The 19,371-nt window shown below is 37.4% G+C and overlaps 1 protein-coding gene across 10 annotated transcripts in view; it reads right to left on the bottom strand.

Annotated features, from left to right (window-relative positions):
• ZMAT3 (zinc finger matrin-type 3) overlaps positions 1-16,377 on the bottom strand; it is a 31,566-nt gene extending 15,189 nt beyond the window's left edge. For 3 of the 10 annotated variants that reach the window (XR_006722246.2, XR_012508257.1, XM_074367584.1), the window contains exons 1-3: positions 16,151-16,375; positions 15,884-15,973; positions 12,359-12,685 (exon numbers count right to left, since the gene is read on the bottom strand). Coding sequence is in view for 7 of the 10 variants with exons in the window: in XM_074367584.1 (XP_074223685.1) it covers positions 12,359-12,628 (270 nt within the window). In the remaining 3 variants the exon portion in view is untranslated. Of the gene's footprint in view, positions 1-12,358; positions 12,686-15,883; positions 15,974-16,150 lie in introns of all 10 variants that reach the window. The other 7 variants (XR_006722248.2, XM_074367606.1, XM_074367621.1 and 4 more) reach the window with 5 other exon arrangements.
• Positions 16,378-19,371: the final 2,994 nt, after the last annotated feature.

Below are 19,371 nucleotides of genomic sequence, written 5' to 3'. Positions count from 1 at the left end.
CACTCTCTCACTTAAAATCTTCCATTGGCCTCCAACTACACTTGAAATAAAATCAACAAATCTTACCTATAAGATATTTACCTTTAATATACCTATGTCTGACCTGGTCCTATCTACCTCTCAGCTTTTACTTCACACAGCACCCCTCCTCCCTCATCATTATGTCCCTGCCTCCCTGCCATTCATTCTGTTCCCTATGCATGCCAAGCACATCTAGCTCTAGTGCCCCTGTACTTGCTGTTCCTTCTGCCTGGAATGTTCTGCTTTCTGATCTCTACGTGGCTGGCTCCTTCTTATCCTTCAGGTCTCAACTCAAACAACACCAAACAGCATCTCACTCAGTCTGAAGTGCCACGCCCATCTCCCCAGCCCCACTCCCTCAACACACAATCTCCATCATATCACCACCATTGTCTGGTTTTATTTTATTAGTACCACTTATTACTACCTAAAATAATGTTCATTTACCTATTTTTTCTCTTTCCTAACCTCTGGAATGTAGACTTCTTGAAAATAAAGACCTTGTCTTGAAAATAAAGACCTTGTCTGTCTTGTTTACTGTTCTAGCCCCGATTTCTAGAACAGTTTCTAGCATATAGCAGGCAATCAATAAATATTTGTTGGACAAATGAATCAAGTATTATCACGGAGATAAGGAAGAAAATGCTAGGAGTTCACAAAGAAGGAATTTCTTACTTCTGCCTGAGTGTGTCAGGAAAAGTTTTCCTGAAAAGGGGACATCTGAGTCATCTTTTAGAATAAACAAAAGTTTACGAGGCAGATAAGGAGCGAGGTGAAAGAAAATTGTGAACAGAAGAAACAGTGTGAGCAAAGGCCCACCCTGCTGGAGAAACGGTCTAAAGATCCTTTGAAAAAGAGGTAGGAGCTGGTATATACAAAGGGAGCTAATCATTAATGATCTTGTCCATAATATAGAACTTGGACTTTTAGAGGCAGCAGGGGAACTCTGAAGGACGTTAAGCAAAGCAGCTACGTGATTGGATTGCATTTGATAAAGACTATCCTGGGGTCAGCCTGACGAATAAATTAGAATAGACGGAAGCTGGGAAGATAGAGAGGAGAGCCAAAGACGAAGCCTGAGGACACTATAATATAGCATAGTAGAGCATGAGGACCCAGAAAAATGAGACTGAGAATGCCTGGCCTAAGAAGTAAGATGAAAAATCAGACAAGTGTGGCATTATGGAAGTCTAGAATAAGGTGTTTCACAAGAAGAGTCTAGCTAGATACATTATAACCCACCACATTCTAACTTTTACTTCTAGGTATCACCAAATGGAAACACACATATAAGGAGATACCTAGAAGAACTGTTTGTAACCACTGAAAAGTGGAAACAACTTAAGTGCCCAACTACAAGATAATGGATAAACTGTAGTCTATAGTTTGGAACTACAAACTATGGACTTGCAGTAGGCATGGAACACTATACTGTTGTCAAAACACACATCCTAGGGCCATGCATAGCAACATAAATGATTCTCATAACAAAATGTTGAATAAAAAGAACATGTTGGGAAAGAAAATATGTAAGAGCAACCTTTTTAATTTGGGGGTTAAATATGAAAACCACTACAAGTTATATAGGAAGACATATGTAGTGAAAGTACAAAAAAACGGCAGGCAATAAATCCCAGGTCAGTACAGTGGCGACAGCTGGGAACACAGGAGTAGCTGCAATTGGGAAAGGATGCAGAGAGCTTCAGATGAATTGGTAATTTTCATTCTTGAAGCTAGATGGCAAATACACATGTTCATTATATTATTTTAAATAATTTTATGTCTGAAGGATTTCAAAATAATTTTAAAACACTAATAACAAAAAAAAAAAAAAAAAAAAAAGGAGTGGTTCACCAGGTCAGGACAGAGAAGTAATACTTGAAAAGACACAGGTCAAGAATACTCTTGGTAAGAACCATTTCAGTAGAGCAGTAGGGGATAAAAAGTCACAGGGAGTAGCTTAGGGAGAGAGTGGGAGATGTGAAAATGGAGACAACCAGTATAGGCAGCTATGTAGAAGAGTTCCACCATGACAGGGAGCAGAGAAATAGACTATAGAGTTGGAGGGGGGAGTGAGTCAATAGAAGATTTTTTTTAAAGATGGCTTAGGCTTGTCTGCATGACTACAGGAAGAAATCAGTAAAAACAGAAGCACAGATGATGCAGGAGCTGAAGCATAGTTACAGAAGCATACCCCATAAAAAAGGAAGAAGAAGACGACATCCACAGGACTATGACAGGGACCAACTTTAGACAGGCTCAGGTATTTTATTTCTAAAGCAGGATCCATAGCAGTATTCAAGCAGCTACTGCCTCCATACATAATGATCATAATGGCAGCTAACAATTTTTAACCACTTACGTGACAGTGTTCCAAACACTTCATAAATATTTTCTCATTTAACCTTCATGAAATCTCTACAAGTAGGGATAATAATTATCCCCATTTTGCAAACAAGGAAACTAAGTTTAGAGAATTAGAAATTTATGCAAGAGCTTTCCCATAGCTAGGCAGCAGCTGCCTAGATTTGCATTTCCCCATATATCCTACAAACAATAGAGAACAATAAGAAAAACAAATAAAACTGCACAAAAACCATATCCTTCATACAACTGGAAGCCACAGAATGCCCAGACCTCAAAATAACTGTAAGTAAAAAAGAAAACACATCAAACCCCAGTGAGCAATCACTCATACTCCTGCCACAAGCCTTCAAAGTAAACAAGAGCACTCTGACAAAAAGTGCAGGATAGAAAGAAGAGGAATCTGGCAGCTGCCCTAAAATTGCTTTATAACCACCACTAGAAAAAGTCAGTCCCCTAAGTTTGTAAGTACTAAAGCATGATCTAGCCACTAACTGCTGGAGAGGGACTTAAATGCACACATGATCTGAAGTGGCTATCTTCAAAGTGGCTTCTAGAGGAGAAAAAGGCAAAAAGGAAGGGAGAGGCACCCTTTGGCAACTGGGAGGTGAAGAGGAAAAGAGGCAAAACAGGAAAAGCTAGCATCCTACAAGGCAAAAAAGAACAAGGAGAAAATCAGAAGACATACAAACCCTCTCCTGGCCACTATTAAAAAAAAAATTCCCCAAATTATTAAAGAACTGGACTTTGCTGCAGTGACAGAAGATGTCGCCATTGAATTAGGAATCTCATAAACCACCACAAATCCACATAATAAACAGACAAAAACAAACCAACTTTATACAAAGTTACTACCAAAAGATCAACACACCTCAGCAAATGAACCAGACTCTGCCAGAAAACGAAACAGAAGAAGACAGCAAATAGAATTAAATGTAGTATTCAAACGAAAATTGGGGGATATTAAAAAATCATCTTGAATCAGGAATTAAAAATGTACAAAGAAAAATGGGCAAAACACAGTGAGAAATAAGAATAAGGGAAATTAAACTCAGGAAAGATAAAGAGAGTTATGTCAAAAATGAGGAATAAATACAAGTGTCAAAGAAGAATAGACTCAAATGAAAATGTAACAAGAGGCATTAAAGAAAGAAAACCAATAAAAAAAAAAGATATAAAAAAATTTAAAGGGTCAGAAAAGAAGCAATGGAAGTGGAAGACAAGTAAAGAAGAAATAACGCATGTAAAACTGGAATCCCCAAAGAAGAAAAGAAAAACAATCAAACAGAACTAATATTTGAAATTATAATTGTCCAAAATTGTCTAAAAGTGTTCAAAAGTAAATGAAGACTTGAATCTACATATTGAAAGGCATACCAGGTACCTGGGAAAATTTAAAAGGTATGAGACTTCACAGAAAAAGAAAAAAGTCCTCAAGCTCTCTAGGCAAAAAGATCAAGTAATTTACAAAGGTAAAGAATCAGAATGGCTTCCACAATATGCAAAACAAGGTAATAATGGAGCAGCATTTTTTTTCAAATTAAAGTATGAACTAAGAATTTTATGTCCAGCCAACTATTCCTATATCAAGTGTCAAGACCATAGAAAGACATTTTTAAACATACAAGACCTTAGGAATTTAGTACATAAAAGTCTAATATTTAAAAGTATTAGAGTTTCATTCAACAAGATATGATTAGGAAAACTTCAGAAGGGCTGATGGTAAGTATTTTCACATACATAATTGTATCAAAGACTAAATAAAAGGTGAAGGTGAGGGTGAAAGATTAATGTTCAAATATTACACATTATGACAGAATGGAAACAATTTAGGAAAAAATGGGAAGAAAAAGAAAGAGGAAAGTAGAATAAGCTCATTGATTCTGTAATAAGGAATAGCTGAGATACAATTAAGAAGTGAAAAACCAGATAGTAACACCAACAGGCTGGTAAAATCATTTAAAAATGTATAAATAATAAGGGAATGAAAATGGACTACAAGGGATGGCATGGTGTGACACTTAGTTCTAAGTGTACCTTTTTGTATGATTCTGATTTTTAAAACTATATTAACATTTTACAGACTTAGAAAAAGAATCAAAGCCAAGAATAATTGAAGAGGACCAAAAATAAAAAATGTACAAATAGAAATAAGCCAACCTGTACGAAAAAATAAATAACATCACCACACTGACAGGGGAGGGAAGAAAAAAATTTTTCACATAGTTTCAAAGTATCTGGCCCATGATACTTATTAAACATGAAAAGAAAAATACAAAGGACAACCCTAGCAGGCAGCACCCTTGTAAACTAAATAACTTTGTAAAACAGTAGTTTGACTACACACTGTAATGCTAAAGACCAAAAGAACACTGTAAAAACATTATCCTCTCACCAGTAGGTTTGTTTTTCAAAAGGACATAGATTATCAATCACTGAACTACTTTATATGTATGGTGAGTGAGTGAGAGTGTATGAGTGTGTGTGTGTGAGTGTGTGTGTGCACATGTGTTGTGGATAATGAAAGCCCAGGTTTCTCACTATCAAAGAAAGGAGTTAATATTAAGAAAAGATGGAAGGCTGGAATGAACTCTGTCATGGTGTACTGAAACTGGAAGCATCAGTCTGAACTCAGTTTTCAGTATGTGTACACATAGATAAATAGAAACGTATGTATACATACATATAGATTACTAGCTCTGTCATGAGAGAATCTAGAAGCAATGACACTCCAGTACCAACAAGCACACCTAACACTCAGATTCTGGTTTCTAAATGGGATTCTCCATTAAAGAAATCTAGTTCCTTGAAGAAATGCTTAGTATGGGGAAAGTACAAGAAAATCCTGGAATACTTTTTATTGTCAGAAGTAAGGAATATGCAAAAACTTATGGGGACATGTCAAAAGATTACAATCACTAGACTGAAGGGACTCACTCTGGTCAAACCTGGGACAGTTAAAACATCAAAAAAATGACAGTAAGAGATTATATCCCTGGAATAAAATAAAAATCCATCATCCATAGTGAAATAAATTAATTAATTAATAAGAAAAGTTCTTCTTTAAAGCAAAATTCTAACTATACATGTAAAAAGAATGATTAAAACAGAAAAATCACCATTTGGCAAATACCACAATAATCACTGCAGGAAAAAATCCATCAATAGATGCTAAAATCACTAAGTAAAAATAGGAGAAATATTCACATAGTCCCAAAGTATCTCCCCACATGGTACTTATTAAACATAAGAGGAAAAACAGTAACTTTACAAAGGAGAAGCCTGGCAGGCACCCCTGTAACCAGTGATCAAAGCTAACAGCACCAGTGATGCAAAATATTGACTTCATGTCCTTCCCAATATGGCATGCCCAAAAAACCACATAACCTAAATTTAATCATGAGAAAACAACACACAAGCTCAAATTGAGACCTTCTACAAAACAACTCTGCAAAGATTGCAAGATGGTAAAAAGCAAAGAAAAACTTAACCCATCTAGATTAAAGGAGACATAACAACTACACACAAAATTTCATCCTGCATTGGATCCTGGAACCAGAAAAAGGATATTAATAGGCAACTAGGAAAATTCAAAGAGCCTATAGATTAGATATTCTTATTGTTATCAGTATTAATTTCCTGATTTTGATAACTGTATTGTAATTATGTAAAATTTTAATATTTGGGGAAGCTGATGAGGTGCATGCAGAAATTTTTGTAAGTGTTTTGTAAGTTAAAAGTTATTCAAATTAAAAAGTTAATAAAATAAAATTAACCTTGTCCAAATCCACAAATAAATAAATGGCCTAGCTGAGAACGATCTCATTCCTGTGCACCCTAGGACAACTAAACAAAATTAAGGACTTTCTCAGTACCAGGAACTGTTCTAAATGCCTTACTACATACTAACTTGCATGTATTATTAGCATCATCATTATCATGAGCATCTTTATAAAGCACAGAGAAGTTAGGAAATGTTTCCAATATCATACATCCAGTAAATAGTAAGTCTACATCTTGAACACCCAAAGCCCATGACCTCATGTTCTTAACTAATATCCTATAAAACAGATGCTAGAAAAGGAAATAATAAGAACTTAAGAGTTCCTTAAAAATTAAAGATATGATTGTCAAAATTAAAAAAAAATCTGACATATCATTAGAATTCAAGGATACCTCTCATAATGTAAAATAAAGGAATGATAAAAGAGAGAAGAGATAAGCAATATAAAGACTCAATCCAGCTAATCCAAGATAGTGCTAATAGAATTACCAGGAAAAAAAAAAAAGAAAATATAGAAAAGAGTATTATCAAGGAAATAGTATCAAAGAAAATTCCCTAGAGCTCAAGAGAAACAGGAGTAAGCAAACTGAAAGGATTCATGAGTGCTGACAGAGACAAATGAAAAAAGACCCATACTTAGACATATCCATCATTGTGAAATTTCAGATACCAAGGATAAAAAGAAGAGCCTAAAGCCTCCAGGAAAAAAAAAAAAAGCCCAAAATTAAAGTAGGTTACCCACAAAAGAATAAGAATCAGAATAAGACTTCTCTTCAGCAACACTAGGAAGACACACACACACACACACACACACACACACAATGGAGTACATCCTTAAATATTCCTAGGAAAAATAATTTTCAAGCTGGAACTGAACTGTCAAATATGAAGACCCAATACAGACATTTTTAGACATATAAGAACTCAGAAAAATTTATTTCCCATTATTCCTTCACTTTAAAGAGAAAGACATGTTGTCATTTAGATTTATATTTATCCTTTCTTCCTTCAAGTAATGTGAAGATGTACTCCAACAAAACAAAATAAAAAAAAAAAAGAAAACATGTGTATTTAGAAAATAGCAGCTCAAACAATAGATCAACAAAGAGAAGTTCAAAATTAACAGCTGTGCAGCAAACCCAGGGGGCAACCAGTTGAAAATGGAGCAAGAAGATAGACAGATCCAGGATAAAAAGTGGGCTAACACACAATAGATAGAGTGATCGAGAGTCTGGAGAGGAAAATGAAGCTATGATAAAGATACATTATGTAAGAAAAAGAAGGGGAAAGAGGAAAACAATTAAAAACTGTAGGAAATACAAAAAGCTACACAATGAAGTCATGATCCAAATGCAAAACAACTAGTCCAAATTAGAACAGGAAATCAGTGGGTTTCATGAAGTAATTGAAGTGGATTGTAAATAATAACAAGAATTAAGAAGCTAGTAGACTTTTTTAAGGCATAAGATTCTTTCCCCTACTTAAAGAAAAAAAAAAGTACGAAATTCAGAGAAAAACAAAAAGCTGTTTCAAAGTTATAACCCACATATGATGCAAACTAAAATAGATGTGATTTCTGAGCAACTGGTGACATTCAAGAAAGGGCTATCCATTTGAACATCTCTTTTAAGTAGTATGGAATCATGACATTGGCGACAAAGAGTAAGAAACAACTTTGCAGTGAACATTTCCCTACTGATAATAATGCAAAAGCTGAATATCAGTTTTCAACAATGGGGATCAACCTGCAAATGGAGGATGGGGAACTTCATTTGATTACAGCATAAATAAGAATAAACCTTGACAGTGTCAAAATAAAATTACAGCCAACCCAAGATGGGAGGTAGCAAGAAGAACGGAGAAGAAAAGGTAGGGTACGGGTGCAGAAGGGAGAACAGGTGATAACCACTTTTCATTACAAGCCCTTTGATCTGCAGGCATGATATTGAGCAAAATACCTTAGAATGTTTTAAGGAGGAAGCTGTTACCAGCAGCAAATGCCACAAAGAGGTCAAATGAGAAAGAGCTAGATTTGGCCTGAAAGATCACAGATGAACTTGAACAGGATCATTTCCATAGAATATTGGAATGGTCACCAGAGTTTGGTGGGCTGGGAAATGAATGGAAAATGAAGACCTGAAGAGGACAAGTATACCTAGCAGAACTCTAAGGACAGGAGAGAAAAGGAGAAAGGTTGCTAATAAGAGGGATTAAAAGGAAAGGGGAGGTTGCTGTTGCTACCTTTATTTATATGGAAAAAAAACTTGAGCATGGTTTTAACTGGATTGAGATGAAGAACAGATAACAGGTAATGAAATCCAGAGTGCCAGGTGAGGAATCAGCCTTGTACAGAAGAAGGGATATCTATTCTTCCGAAATGTAAAGAAATGATGTAGGGGTGGACTCCACTGAGGAGGCAGAAAGCTGGTGAGCATATCATGGAGAGCGTCTATCCACTAATGAAGCATATCTTGACCATTCTCAGTACACTGCAAGTTCATTTGGAAAACAATCAGATGGGAACATTTTGAAAACAAAAAAATTAGCTCAGAGTAGGGTTTCTGATCATGCAATCCAAAGCTAGGAGATTCATGTGAAAATGTATGTGCCAAAATAAGTACTTTAAATTTGGAAATAACATCAATTGCATTCTCTGTATTATGAGTTAATATCACTACTTTAGTACTATAATTCGAGAGCTACTTTTTTTCACATGTGCTCCATCTCCCTTTCAAATTAATCTAATTACTATGGTAGGTTGTTATTTGGCTACTAAATATTAAAAATAAAAATCCATGTTTATGACAGATTTTAGAAAGGTACTCTGAATTATCAGTTCTTTTTCAATGCGTACGCAAATGAGTAGAAAAACTCATTAACTTTATTTTAAACTGTGGCTGTCTTGGCAAAATTTATCCATGCTTTTTGCTTTTTAAATTTCTGTTAATAGCCTTCCATCCTACAGTAGTTCTTCCTCTGGGCATTTATGCTGCTGAAACAGTGCTATGTTACTCCATGCCAGGCTTGCCCTAAGTAACCTGAAGTCTGCAGACAGATTTTAATAAAATGAAGACATGTTTTTCCTCCAAAGGTTTTATTTTAAATTAAGATATAAGTAAAGCCATAATTCTGAGACTGCAAAAATAGGTAATCTCATTAGAAATAAAACAACAGCTAAGGGTATTCTGAAGCATGGTGACTGGGTTAAAAAGTCTGGGAATAAAAGTAAATCTGTGATGACCACTGCTACGTGTGGGTCATTGCTAAGGCAGCCCCAGTTTAGCAACAGGAATATGGCAGGGAAAGACGGTAGTGAGCTTAAAGGGAAGTATTTATTGAGCAGTTTCCATTGTGTGGCCTGGATTACTGGAACATGATATGGTCAGACTCTAGTATAAAACCGCTCAAACCAGACCGAAGATTGTTTACAATACTCTGGGCAATCTGAGACTTTGAGATTTTAACAATGGTATCAACTGACTCAAACGTTTTTGAATAATGTAATCAACAGTGATTTATCACTTCACACGAATGTGTGTCCAGCTTACAAAAAGGCTACCACTGAGCCCTTTCATCTCACACATAACTGAAAAAATGAATTTGTGATCTTGGTATCACTCTGTATTAAAAAATTACGAAGCAGGTTTTTAGAGATGAAATAAAACTTGACTTCCATCATCTCACCAACCACTTTGCTTTCTTAGTCTACACTCTGCCTATTTCTGGTTCTTGGTAAGCCTTACTTATTGGTCTTACCCTTGTCTTTAGTAGCCTTTTAAAATCACTGCCTATTCTTGTACGCTTGGTGTAGTCTTTGACGCATCTTTCAGGCTAACATTTCTATGCCTTCCTTATATGTTGGTTCACCCACCTTTAGGTTATGGTCATGCTCTGATTGTTTATTACTCTTTGATCCATACTCTCTCTCATCGTCACCATTTCTACCTTGTTAAAATCCATATTTCACTTCTATATTATCTTTCTTTTATGCTATCCTAATGAAACTGCCCTGTACTTTCATACTGCTTTGCTTTGTTTCTCTACAAAAAAAACTTCTTCCTCTTTAAGAACTACCAGCAGCACTGGTTTCATTCAAATCTTTGCGTATAAGCTCTGAGGAACCTGCTTTTATTATACCCACACTTTTCACTTTCCATTAGTTTCCATTCTCTTAATACCCACTTGCTTCTTCTTTACTCTAACTTTCCTTAGTTCTTGGCTACCTAAATTGTTTCTATGACAGGCTATCCCTTTCCACCAACTTTTCCACTTAAAAATTCTGATTACTGAGAAATTTATCTAAAATTTACTTCTATTTTCTTATATTTCCTAATTTATATATTCACTGACTCACTGAGGGAGCTGAAATTGAGTATAATTACTACGCATCAGCTAAAAAGTTCAGAGAGCACATACACACAAATGTAGAAGAAAAGAAAAAACCTAAATAAATGCTGATTCTCTTTCTCATCAAATTTAAGCCTTATAATCCAATGTCCTTGCTCAAACTGAATTTTCTCTATGCATAACCAGAAGTATCCACCACTGTCTGGAAAGCCACAAAGTGATACTAGGAGAAAAATAGGCAGGAGGTTCATGGATAATCCATGCACACATTAAAATTACACATTGCCCAAGAGTTTTCCCTCATAAAAGTAAACAACTCTTCTGTAAAAGGTAATTATATATGTGTATGACACACAAGTGGGTTTGTTCCCAAGTTAATGATTTATTAAGGGCTTTATATAGCTAAATATCAAAACTTTAGAAACCAGGCTTGATTTCTCCAAGTGTTCCTCAGGCCATAAAACAGAACATTCCATAGGAACAAATGAAGACAAAAGCTAGCACTGGGTCTTGGATTTGAGATGCATCATCCTACCAGACTCCAACTGAGTGGTAAAACCGGCAAAGGAAGACCCCGTATCAAACCATTGTCATGGGGAGTGGTACACAGAGAGAGAGTAGGAGGTGGAGAAAAGATAAAAAGTGTAAATAAAACACAAGAGGCCCTTATGAACCAATAATGACAGGTGCCAAGAGCTGAGTGATATAATTAACTCAACTCTTTGCACCAGAGAGCAAAACAAACCCAAACAAAGGGAACTCAAGAGAAGTAACACAGCATGCTTCCCCTAAATCCCAGAGAAAACAATTCACCGACAAAGTATTTCTGATGCACAGTCACAAAGTGACATAATTATCAGCTTTGAAGATCAAAACAAAAAAGACTTACACCCAGAGTAAATGAAAACTTTAAGCTGGAGAAAGTTATAGAGGCACGATAGAAGAAATATCTTTGTAACAGTCATCTTTCTACCATATTGTCTTATTATTTCAAATATTAGTCAAATCAGTGATGACCCAGAATAGGTACTTTCATTCAATGGCATTTGGTCTCAATGGCTTCTTGGGTCTCTTTTCTCAAAAAAAAAAAAAAAAAAAAAAAAGGAAGTTACACAGTTTTACACACAGAAAACAATCTAGAATAAAAAGAAATACTGTACTGTCTCTTTCTAGCCAAAATTTAATTTTCTATTTGTTCTTAGGTAATAATACCCTTTAAAATTGTCCTTTCCACTAGCTATTCTACATGGAGGTAAAAGCTTTAAATCCTAGAAATAAGTAACAGTTCATACTAACAGACTAAAATGAATCACAGTATGATTATTATGAAAGAAGGACAGGGCTCAGTATTCCAATGTCACTTTATTTTCACTACAGAAAGATACCTGTGTTTTCCTTAGCAGTGACAGGATATGCTGGAAGAGTTAGAGGTCATAAGAAAAAGGATAAGATTCATAGGTAGAGAGTACCCTGAACTGATATAAATTATATTAGCTGGAAGAGAATGTTTATTGTTCTAAACAATTTGACACCGAATTGAGTTTGGTACATCACGTTTCAAATACCTGTTCTCCTTAGGATCACAGGTTCTAACACACATAGATGATTCACATTTGCCTACAGCGACTGGTAAGCTAAGTGTAGGAGGCTGAGAGAGACCCAGTTCTGTGAAAAGTGATGCTTTCTTTCAAAGTAGGAACATTGTACTTTTAGCCAAACAAACTAATACTTAAGACCACCTTATTATTCCAAGCACACTTGGTCATTTCAGGGACAACTGAAATGAGCAGAGCCCTAAAATGTTCTCCCACTAAACGCCTGATTTTTCTTTGCTTCCCTTACCTGATAATGAGCCTGGGCTTGCTGTGCTGAGTTCAAGGTGACATTGCAGAGCTTGCAGTACAGGGGCTTACACAGCTCCTCCAGGGCAGAGTCTTGCTCCCCTCCCTTAGGTAACTCTTCTTCCCCGGCCAGAGGCAAGGAAGCCTCCTGCCCAAAAGCCTTCTGCGGTGGAAGCTGCAAGGTTCCTGTAGACCTGGCGGCCACTGACATAGGAGGAGAGGATGAGGGCCGCTTAGGCAGAGGAAGCCCGGCGTGTTGCAAGAGGATCATTGGGTAGGAAAGCCTTGGGCATAATCCAGTGGGTGACAAGAAGTTGGGTCTTCAAATCTGAATTAACAGCAAAAAAATACTTACTTAAAAATGTGTCCTCAGCAATACGACATGTAAATGACTAGACCGTCTGACCCTTTCCTCTACTTCTCCAAATCATCTTTGGGACTTCTTTCTTTTCTGCCGCATCTAGTAGACTTCCTCTGTCTGTTAATCCACATTGACACAATGCTCTTCCACTGAGAACAGCTTTATAGATTTGGCTTGATTTTGCGTGGCACAGCTCCAGCTGAGATCCCTCTGGCCCATGAACATTAATAGCATTGCATCCGTGGCTAATTAAATCTAAATGTCACATGGCTGAAATGGACATCAAAGGTCACCTAGCCCAGACCCCTTCCCTCAGGCACACTTAAACACTCTTGATGATACTCACAGATAGACAAAAAAAAAAAAAAACTATCAGCAAAGAACCTTAGCAAATATCTCCATTCCATCAAAATGCTATCAAAAGAAGTGAAATAAAGAGTGTCACTCCTCAGAATGCTTCATCTGAAACTAGCTAAAATATCAAGGAACTCTGGGAATAACTCAGAGCTACCATGGGACAAAGACAAATAAATGTACTTTCTTACCAACTAGAAATATTTAAATAATTGAGCCAATGACTTTTCAGAGGAAAGGCTGCAAACAGACAACCTGTAGGCCACATGCAGTCACAGATATGTTCTGCTTGGAAAATACAGTGTTTTGTTTTGCTTTCATTTTTTTAAATTGAATTAGTCATCAACATTTAAAAATCAAAAGATCTGTGGCTTCTCTTGATAAAAGGATGATCTGGCAACACTTGGCCGAGGGTCTGACATGGGCAACAATTAGCTAGTTAGTGGGGAGAGGTGCCATCCTGGGTAGTCAAGCTTGCCTTCTCCAGGCCACCTCAGTCCCCACTCAGCCTGCTTCCTATAGGCTTGAGTGTAGGACCCCACCTCATATAGCCTTAAACTGTATTCATGAGTCCCCTATAACATCAGAATGTTTTCTCTCCCTCTAGAAGTAAATCACCTACACAGAATAATGTATTAAGTAAGTGTCCTACGGAATACTGGGTCACACTACCATAAGCCCCAATGTAATTCTAGTTCCTCAGTCTTTCAACTGTTTGTTCCCCTTCTTATTAAATAACTGATAGTGTTTATTCTGTTTCCCTCAGAAAACACCCAGTATGTTCCAATCCCTCTTTAATTTTATACATGATTTCTCCTGCCTCCCACTGATAGCAACTTCTACCCCTGAGTATCTCAAAATGAACCACAGTATGTGCTTTGAGTTCCCACGATTCTAATTAACCCAAATTAAAATCCTTATTTCAAAATCCTCTATTCCTTCCACTCTCAATACTATTAAAACCTCTTTTCTTAGTCAATTGAATATGGCTATTTTAAGCTGCTGAAATTTTCCATCTGCAATAGAAATGTGTACATTTTATGACAATAATAGATTGACTAAAATTAACCAAGAACGTTTTGGGAAGTTAAAAGACTCTTTTACCACAGTTAATAAGTATACACATGTGGAAACTGCAACCAAGTAACAACTTTTATACTAAATTCAGGGTCAGGGGCAACAGAGAATATCAGTGCAATGGGCCAAGGATATAAATTATTAGTCATGGTATTTAATAATACTTCTCATTAAACAAAATATTTAGAAAAAAATATATTATTCTACTCTCAAGCAGACAAATGCTGTCCATATCTCTGAGAACATTTTAATAAAGGCATTATAGATTTAGAACACTTAAAGTCAGGTTCTCTATAATCACATTATTCCTCTCAAATCAAGCAAAGACAGATACAGATATTTTAAAAAGGAAAACGAAGGAGAACTATGTTTTTTTAAAAGTTTAACTACCTAATTATAATAATTCGTAATATTAAAAGACTACACCTACCACCTGTACAGAGACATACTGGATACCAAAGTGCCAATGACAAGCTGCCAGCTCAGAAGAGAAATGATGGAGGAAGGTGTTAAAACATGTGGATAAAGGAAATCAGCAATATAAACAGAAAATCTAATGCTACCAATTGCCTAGACATGTCTGGACTTGTTTTATGAAAGCTCACTCCCACTTGAGGAAATACCAGCGTGCATCTAACCCAGTGTTGTCTACAGGTTTCCATCAAAATAAAGGACCTTCTCAAAGGACAGAGGTACAAGAGGCCCCCTTCCAGAGGTGATAAAATTCCCTGCATTGAAGAAAAGATTCTCACCAAGTAGAGACTTGCCATGATTACATTTTACCTTGATAATATTTAAAGAATAAATAGTCCAAAATTCTTTCTTATAATATTTAACAATCAAAATGATGTCAACTCCCCCAAAAGAACCTGTGCAGGACAATTACATCAGGTATTACTATACATGCCAAAAAAAGAAAAACTTAGCATAAAATAAAAATCTAAAAGAAATACTAAAACGAAGGCTTTGGTGAAAGCAGACATGATGGAATATAAAGATACAAAGATACTCAAAACAGATGCGACTCAGATCTGTTTAACTACTGCATTTGATTGAAAGAAACTAACATGATGGCTGATGTAAATAAAATATTCCTCAAACCATAAAAGCCATTCAATATGATGCTTGAAGTGGCATAAATGAAGGATTTACGATGGTTAATGTTCTGATTCGAAGGGGTTAAGGGGACAATAAAGAAAATCAAAGCTTCACATTATACCTGTTTAAAGAAAACGAATGATCAAAGCATACTTAGTTTTCATGATTGGACTGGGCCTACTCCGTCACATACCGTATTAAAGACAAGCACTTTCTCATTTTGAGAAATCTTCTGAGGAAAGAGAACACAATAAAGGGACAGGTTACTAGCACCTCAGCAAACTAGGGAAGTCTGTAATTGGGAAATCTGGACAGGAGGGAAAGCCGGTGACCATCATTCAGTGGTCAACAGAACGCAGGGAGCAGGAATAGGAGAGAGAAAAATAGAAAAATGATCAGCTGAGGTAAGGTATATCATATAAGAAAGACTCAAAAGAACGCAGGAATTTGGGGTAGAAGAGGCCTCGGTGAATTGGCGAATGTTTTTCAGACTTAGCTATGACGGTTCCTAATCCTAGGGAACCTTCTACATATTTGAATCAAAGCTACATATACTTCAGCATCGCCCACATATACCTTACATTCCTAAAATGTGCATGCATACACACAAGAGTGCACACACACACATGCACGCACCTCAATTCCGTAAGGATGCCATCACGAAAGATGGAATCCCCGGTCTCCCACGGGGCTGGGGCAAGCGCCAGGGCCAAGGCAGCTGCACGCCTAGATGATCCAAAGAGTACACGTGAAATGCTGCTTAAAAACAAACAGATAAATAAAAGCAGCGCAAGCCAGTCACGTGGAGGGCAGGTGGAAAGCCCGCACCGGAAAGGAACCGCTAGTCCCGTAGTTCCTGGGCTCGTCCTAAATGCTCCGAGACTCGCGATCGCCCGCACTTACCGGAACCCCCGGGACGCGCCGCGGAGAGTCTGCGCCGCGTCCGCCCGGGAAGTCCGCCGCCGTCTGTCCTGGGCGCCCGGCTCGGCCTGGTTCAACTCCGCCTGCCTCCGAGCAACTTTCGCGGCTGGCCCCGCAGAACCCCCTTTGCTGCTGAAGGCTGACTGTCAAAACTCAGTCCGACCGGACCCACAGGGAAACAGCTGCAGGAAGTGACTGCGGAACCGGGAGGCGGCGGAGGAGGAGACTGAAGGCGCCGGCCCGGCGTCGCTAGTGCGCATGTGCCTGGCGGAGGAGGCCCCGCGGCGGCAGAGACTGCGACTGCGGCGGTGGCGGAGGCTCCAGCAACACCGGCGGGTGGGGTGCGCGCTCACGAGGTGCGAGGACTGTGAACGCAGGGGTGCTGAGCTGGTGTAGGGCGCAAAGGAACGAGTCAGAGGAACGGCGCACCACCACTAATTGTAAGAGCTCTTCATCATATAACCTGGAAAGTTGATCCAGAGCAGAAACCTGGGCAGGGTTTTTGCAACTTTCATCTCGTATCTTTGAGTTCCAAACCTTTTTCATTCCAGCCCCGCCCGCAGTCCGCTGATTGCCGCTAAAGTCGCTGAGTGGAGCTGCTAGAATATCCAGGATTCTTTAAACTGCTGCGACAGAAACTTTAAACTGCACATTTCCCGGGATGGAGGAAGAATAGTGTGGCTGCCTTCTCAATGGTCTCCAATCACACAAGAACGTTTGCCCTCTCCCCCGCATCAAAGTGGGAAAGAGAAACAGATAGAGAACACTTTCTCTTGACCCCTGGAGCTTCACTTGCAAGGCAGTAAAGACTAGGAAGAGACTGCCTAAAGCTAAAATGTCACATCCTCTCATAGTCAACTTCAACACTTTCATGATGAGCTGAGGAAATTCAAACTCTAACATTTTATTAACTTGTAAATTCTCCCATAGTAGTATTTGCTGGGGATGGGGGGAGGGGTAAAATATACATAACATAAACTTACCATGTTCACTATTTTTAAGTGTTCAGTTCAGTGCCATTAAGTACATTCACAGGGTTGTATGCTTATTTTTTAATCATTAATTAAACTGTCAAGGAGATCTAACTATAGCAACATGTGCCCTAGTAGTAGACAAACTACTGCAGGAAATTAAGGCTATTTCTTTGGCTGAAACACACCTTCCAGTACAACCACCAACAAACCAAATTGACTGTTTTCTAGAAATGGCTTCATAAATACAATGATTGTTTAGCAATCACACCCACAGCTAGTGTACATAGGCCATTTGGGGAGAGTAATCCTTCATGTCTCCGTAGAAAACACAGAATTTTCTGAACTGATTTTGTTTATGTATACATACTTTATATTAAAATTTTTTAAATGGACACATTGTTTATAGGGAGTCTGGTTTGATTCTTCTGCATGTAGCTGTCCAGTTTTCACAATACCATTTACTGAAGAGACTGTCTTTCCTTCATTGTATATTCTTGCCTCCTTTGTCATAGATTAATTGACTATATAAGTGTGAATTTATTTCTGGGCTCTGTATTCTGTTCCATTGATCATTTTTGTTCCATTGATCTATTTTTGTTCCAGTACTATACTGCTTTGATTATTGTAACTTTGTAGTATAGTCAAAAGACAGCATGAAACCTCTAGCTCTGTTCTTCTTTCTAAAGATTGTTTTCACCATTTGGGGTCTTCTGTGTTTCCATACAAATATTAGAATTGTTTGTTCTACTTTGTAAAATATGTCATTGGTATTTTGATAAGGATTACATTGAATCTATAGATTGCCTTGAGTAGTATGGTCATTTTCACAGTATTAATTCTTCCAATCCATGAACATGGTATATCTCTCTGTCTGTTTGTGTTGTCTTCAATTTCTTTCCTTAATGTCTTATAGTTTTCTGAATACAGGTCTTTTATCTCCTTAGGTAGGTTTATTCCTAGATATTACATTGTTTTTTATATCATGGTAAATGGGATTTTTTAAATTTCTCTGATAGTTCATTGTTAGTGTATAGAATGCAACAGATTTCTGTATGCTAATTTTGTATCTTGTGACTTTACCAAATTCATAAACTCTAGTAGTTTTTTGGTGGTGTCTTTAGGATTTTCTATGTATAGTATCATGTCATCTACAAACAGTGACAGTTTTACTTCTTTCTTTCCAATTTGAATTCCTTTAATTCTTTATCTTGCTTGATTGTGACTAGGACTGCAAACCCAAGCAGACTAATAGGGGGCATGATGCCACTTTGATATTTTGTTTATCAGTGTCAACTTATTTCCTGTAGTGTCTAATAGTCTTCAACATGTCCAGACAGTTCTCTTTCCTCAGTGAACAGAACAGTCACCTGAATAAATGAACTTAGGTCATTGGACAAGGACTGAGGCTACTGTCAGAGCATGTATTTGCTGTGATGTTTCAGGGACCTTCTTCTTGAGAATCTGGCCACCTCTTCATTCAGCAGGTTCTAGACCTGAAAACTGACTCAGGTCTGGGCAAGGGATCATCTCTTTTTAAATTATGATAAAATTCACATAGCATAAAATTCATGATTTTACATTTTGGAATGTATAATTCAGTGATTTTTAGTACACTCACAATATTGTACAACTATCCACTATCTAATTCCAAAATATTTTATTACCTCTAAAAATAAACTCTATACCCATTAAGTAGTAGTGACCATTCTCCATTCCCCCAATCCCCACCAGCAGCTGATAACTGTTCATCTATTTTTCTCTCTCGGTGGATTTGCCTATTCTAGACATTTCATATAAATTGAATCATACAATATGTCACTTTTGATCAGTACTTTTTTCTATTTTATTTATGTTTACTTGTAGTATAGCTGATTTACAGTGTTTCAGTGTACAGCAAAATGAAAAAATATATATATATATCAATCACACACACACCCCTGGATGGATTATTCTGTGCCTTAATCTTAGTTATTGGCCTGAAAGCCAGGGGAGAGGGCTTCTGTTGCTTTGCAGCGGAGAGGCCTCTGTAGTGTCTTCCCCATGGGGAATAAAAGGTAGTAATGCTGCCTCTTAATAGGGAGGGGCAGGTCATCTCTGTAGGCTCTGAAGGTTCAGAGAAATCTGAGGATTCAAAATCTTTGAGGTTATCCACACAAATGTCCTCATCCCATGTATCAGGGACCCAAGTTTCCCAACCAAAGCCCTGATCTTGACGAATTGCTGTCCTGT

Source organism: Camelus bactrianus, chromosome 1, assembly GCF_048773025.1.
Source record: "Camelus bactrianus isolate YW-2024 breed Bactrian camel chromosome 1, ASM4877302v1, whole genome shotgun sequence".
Taxonomy (NCBI): Eukaryota; Metazoa; Chordata; class Mammalia; order Artiodactyla; family Camelidae; genus Camelus; species Camelus bactrianus.
This window is presented reverse-complemented; position numbering and strand designations above follow the sequence as displayed.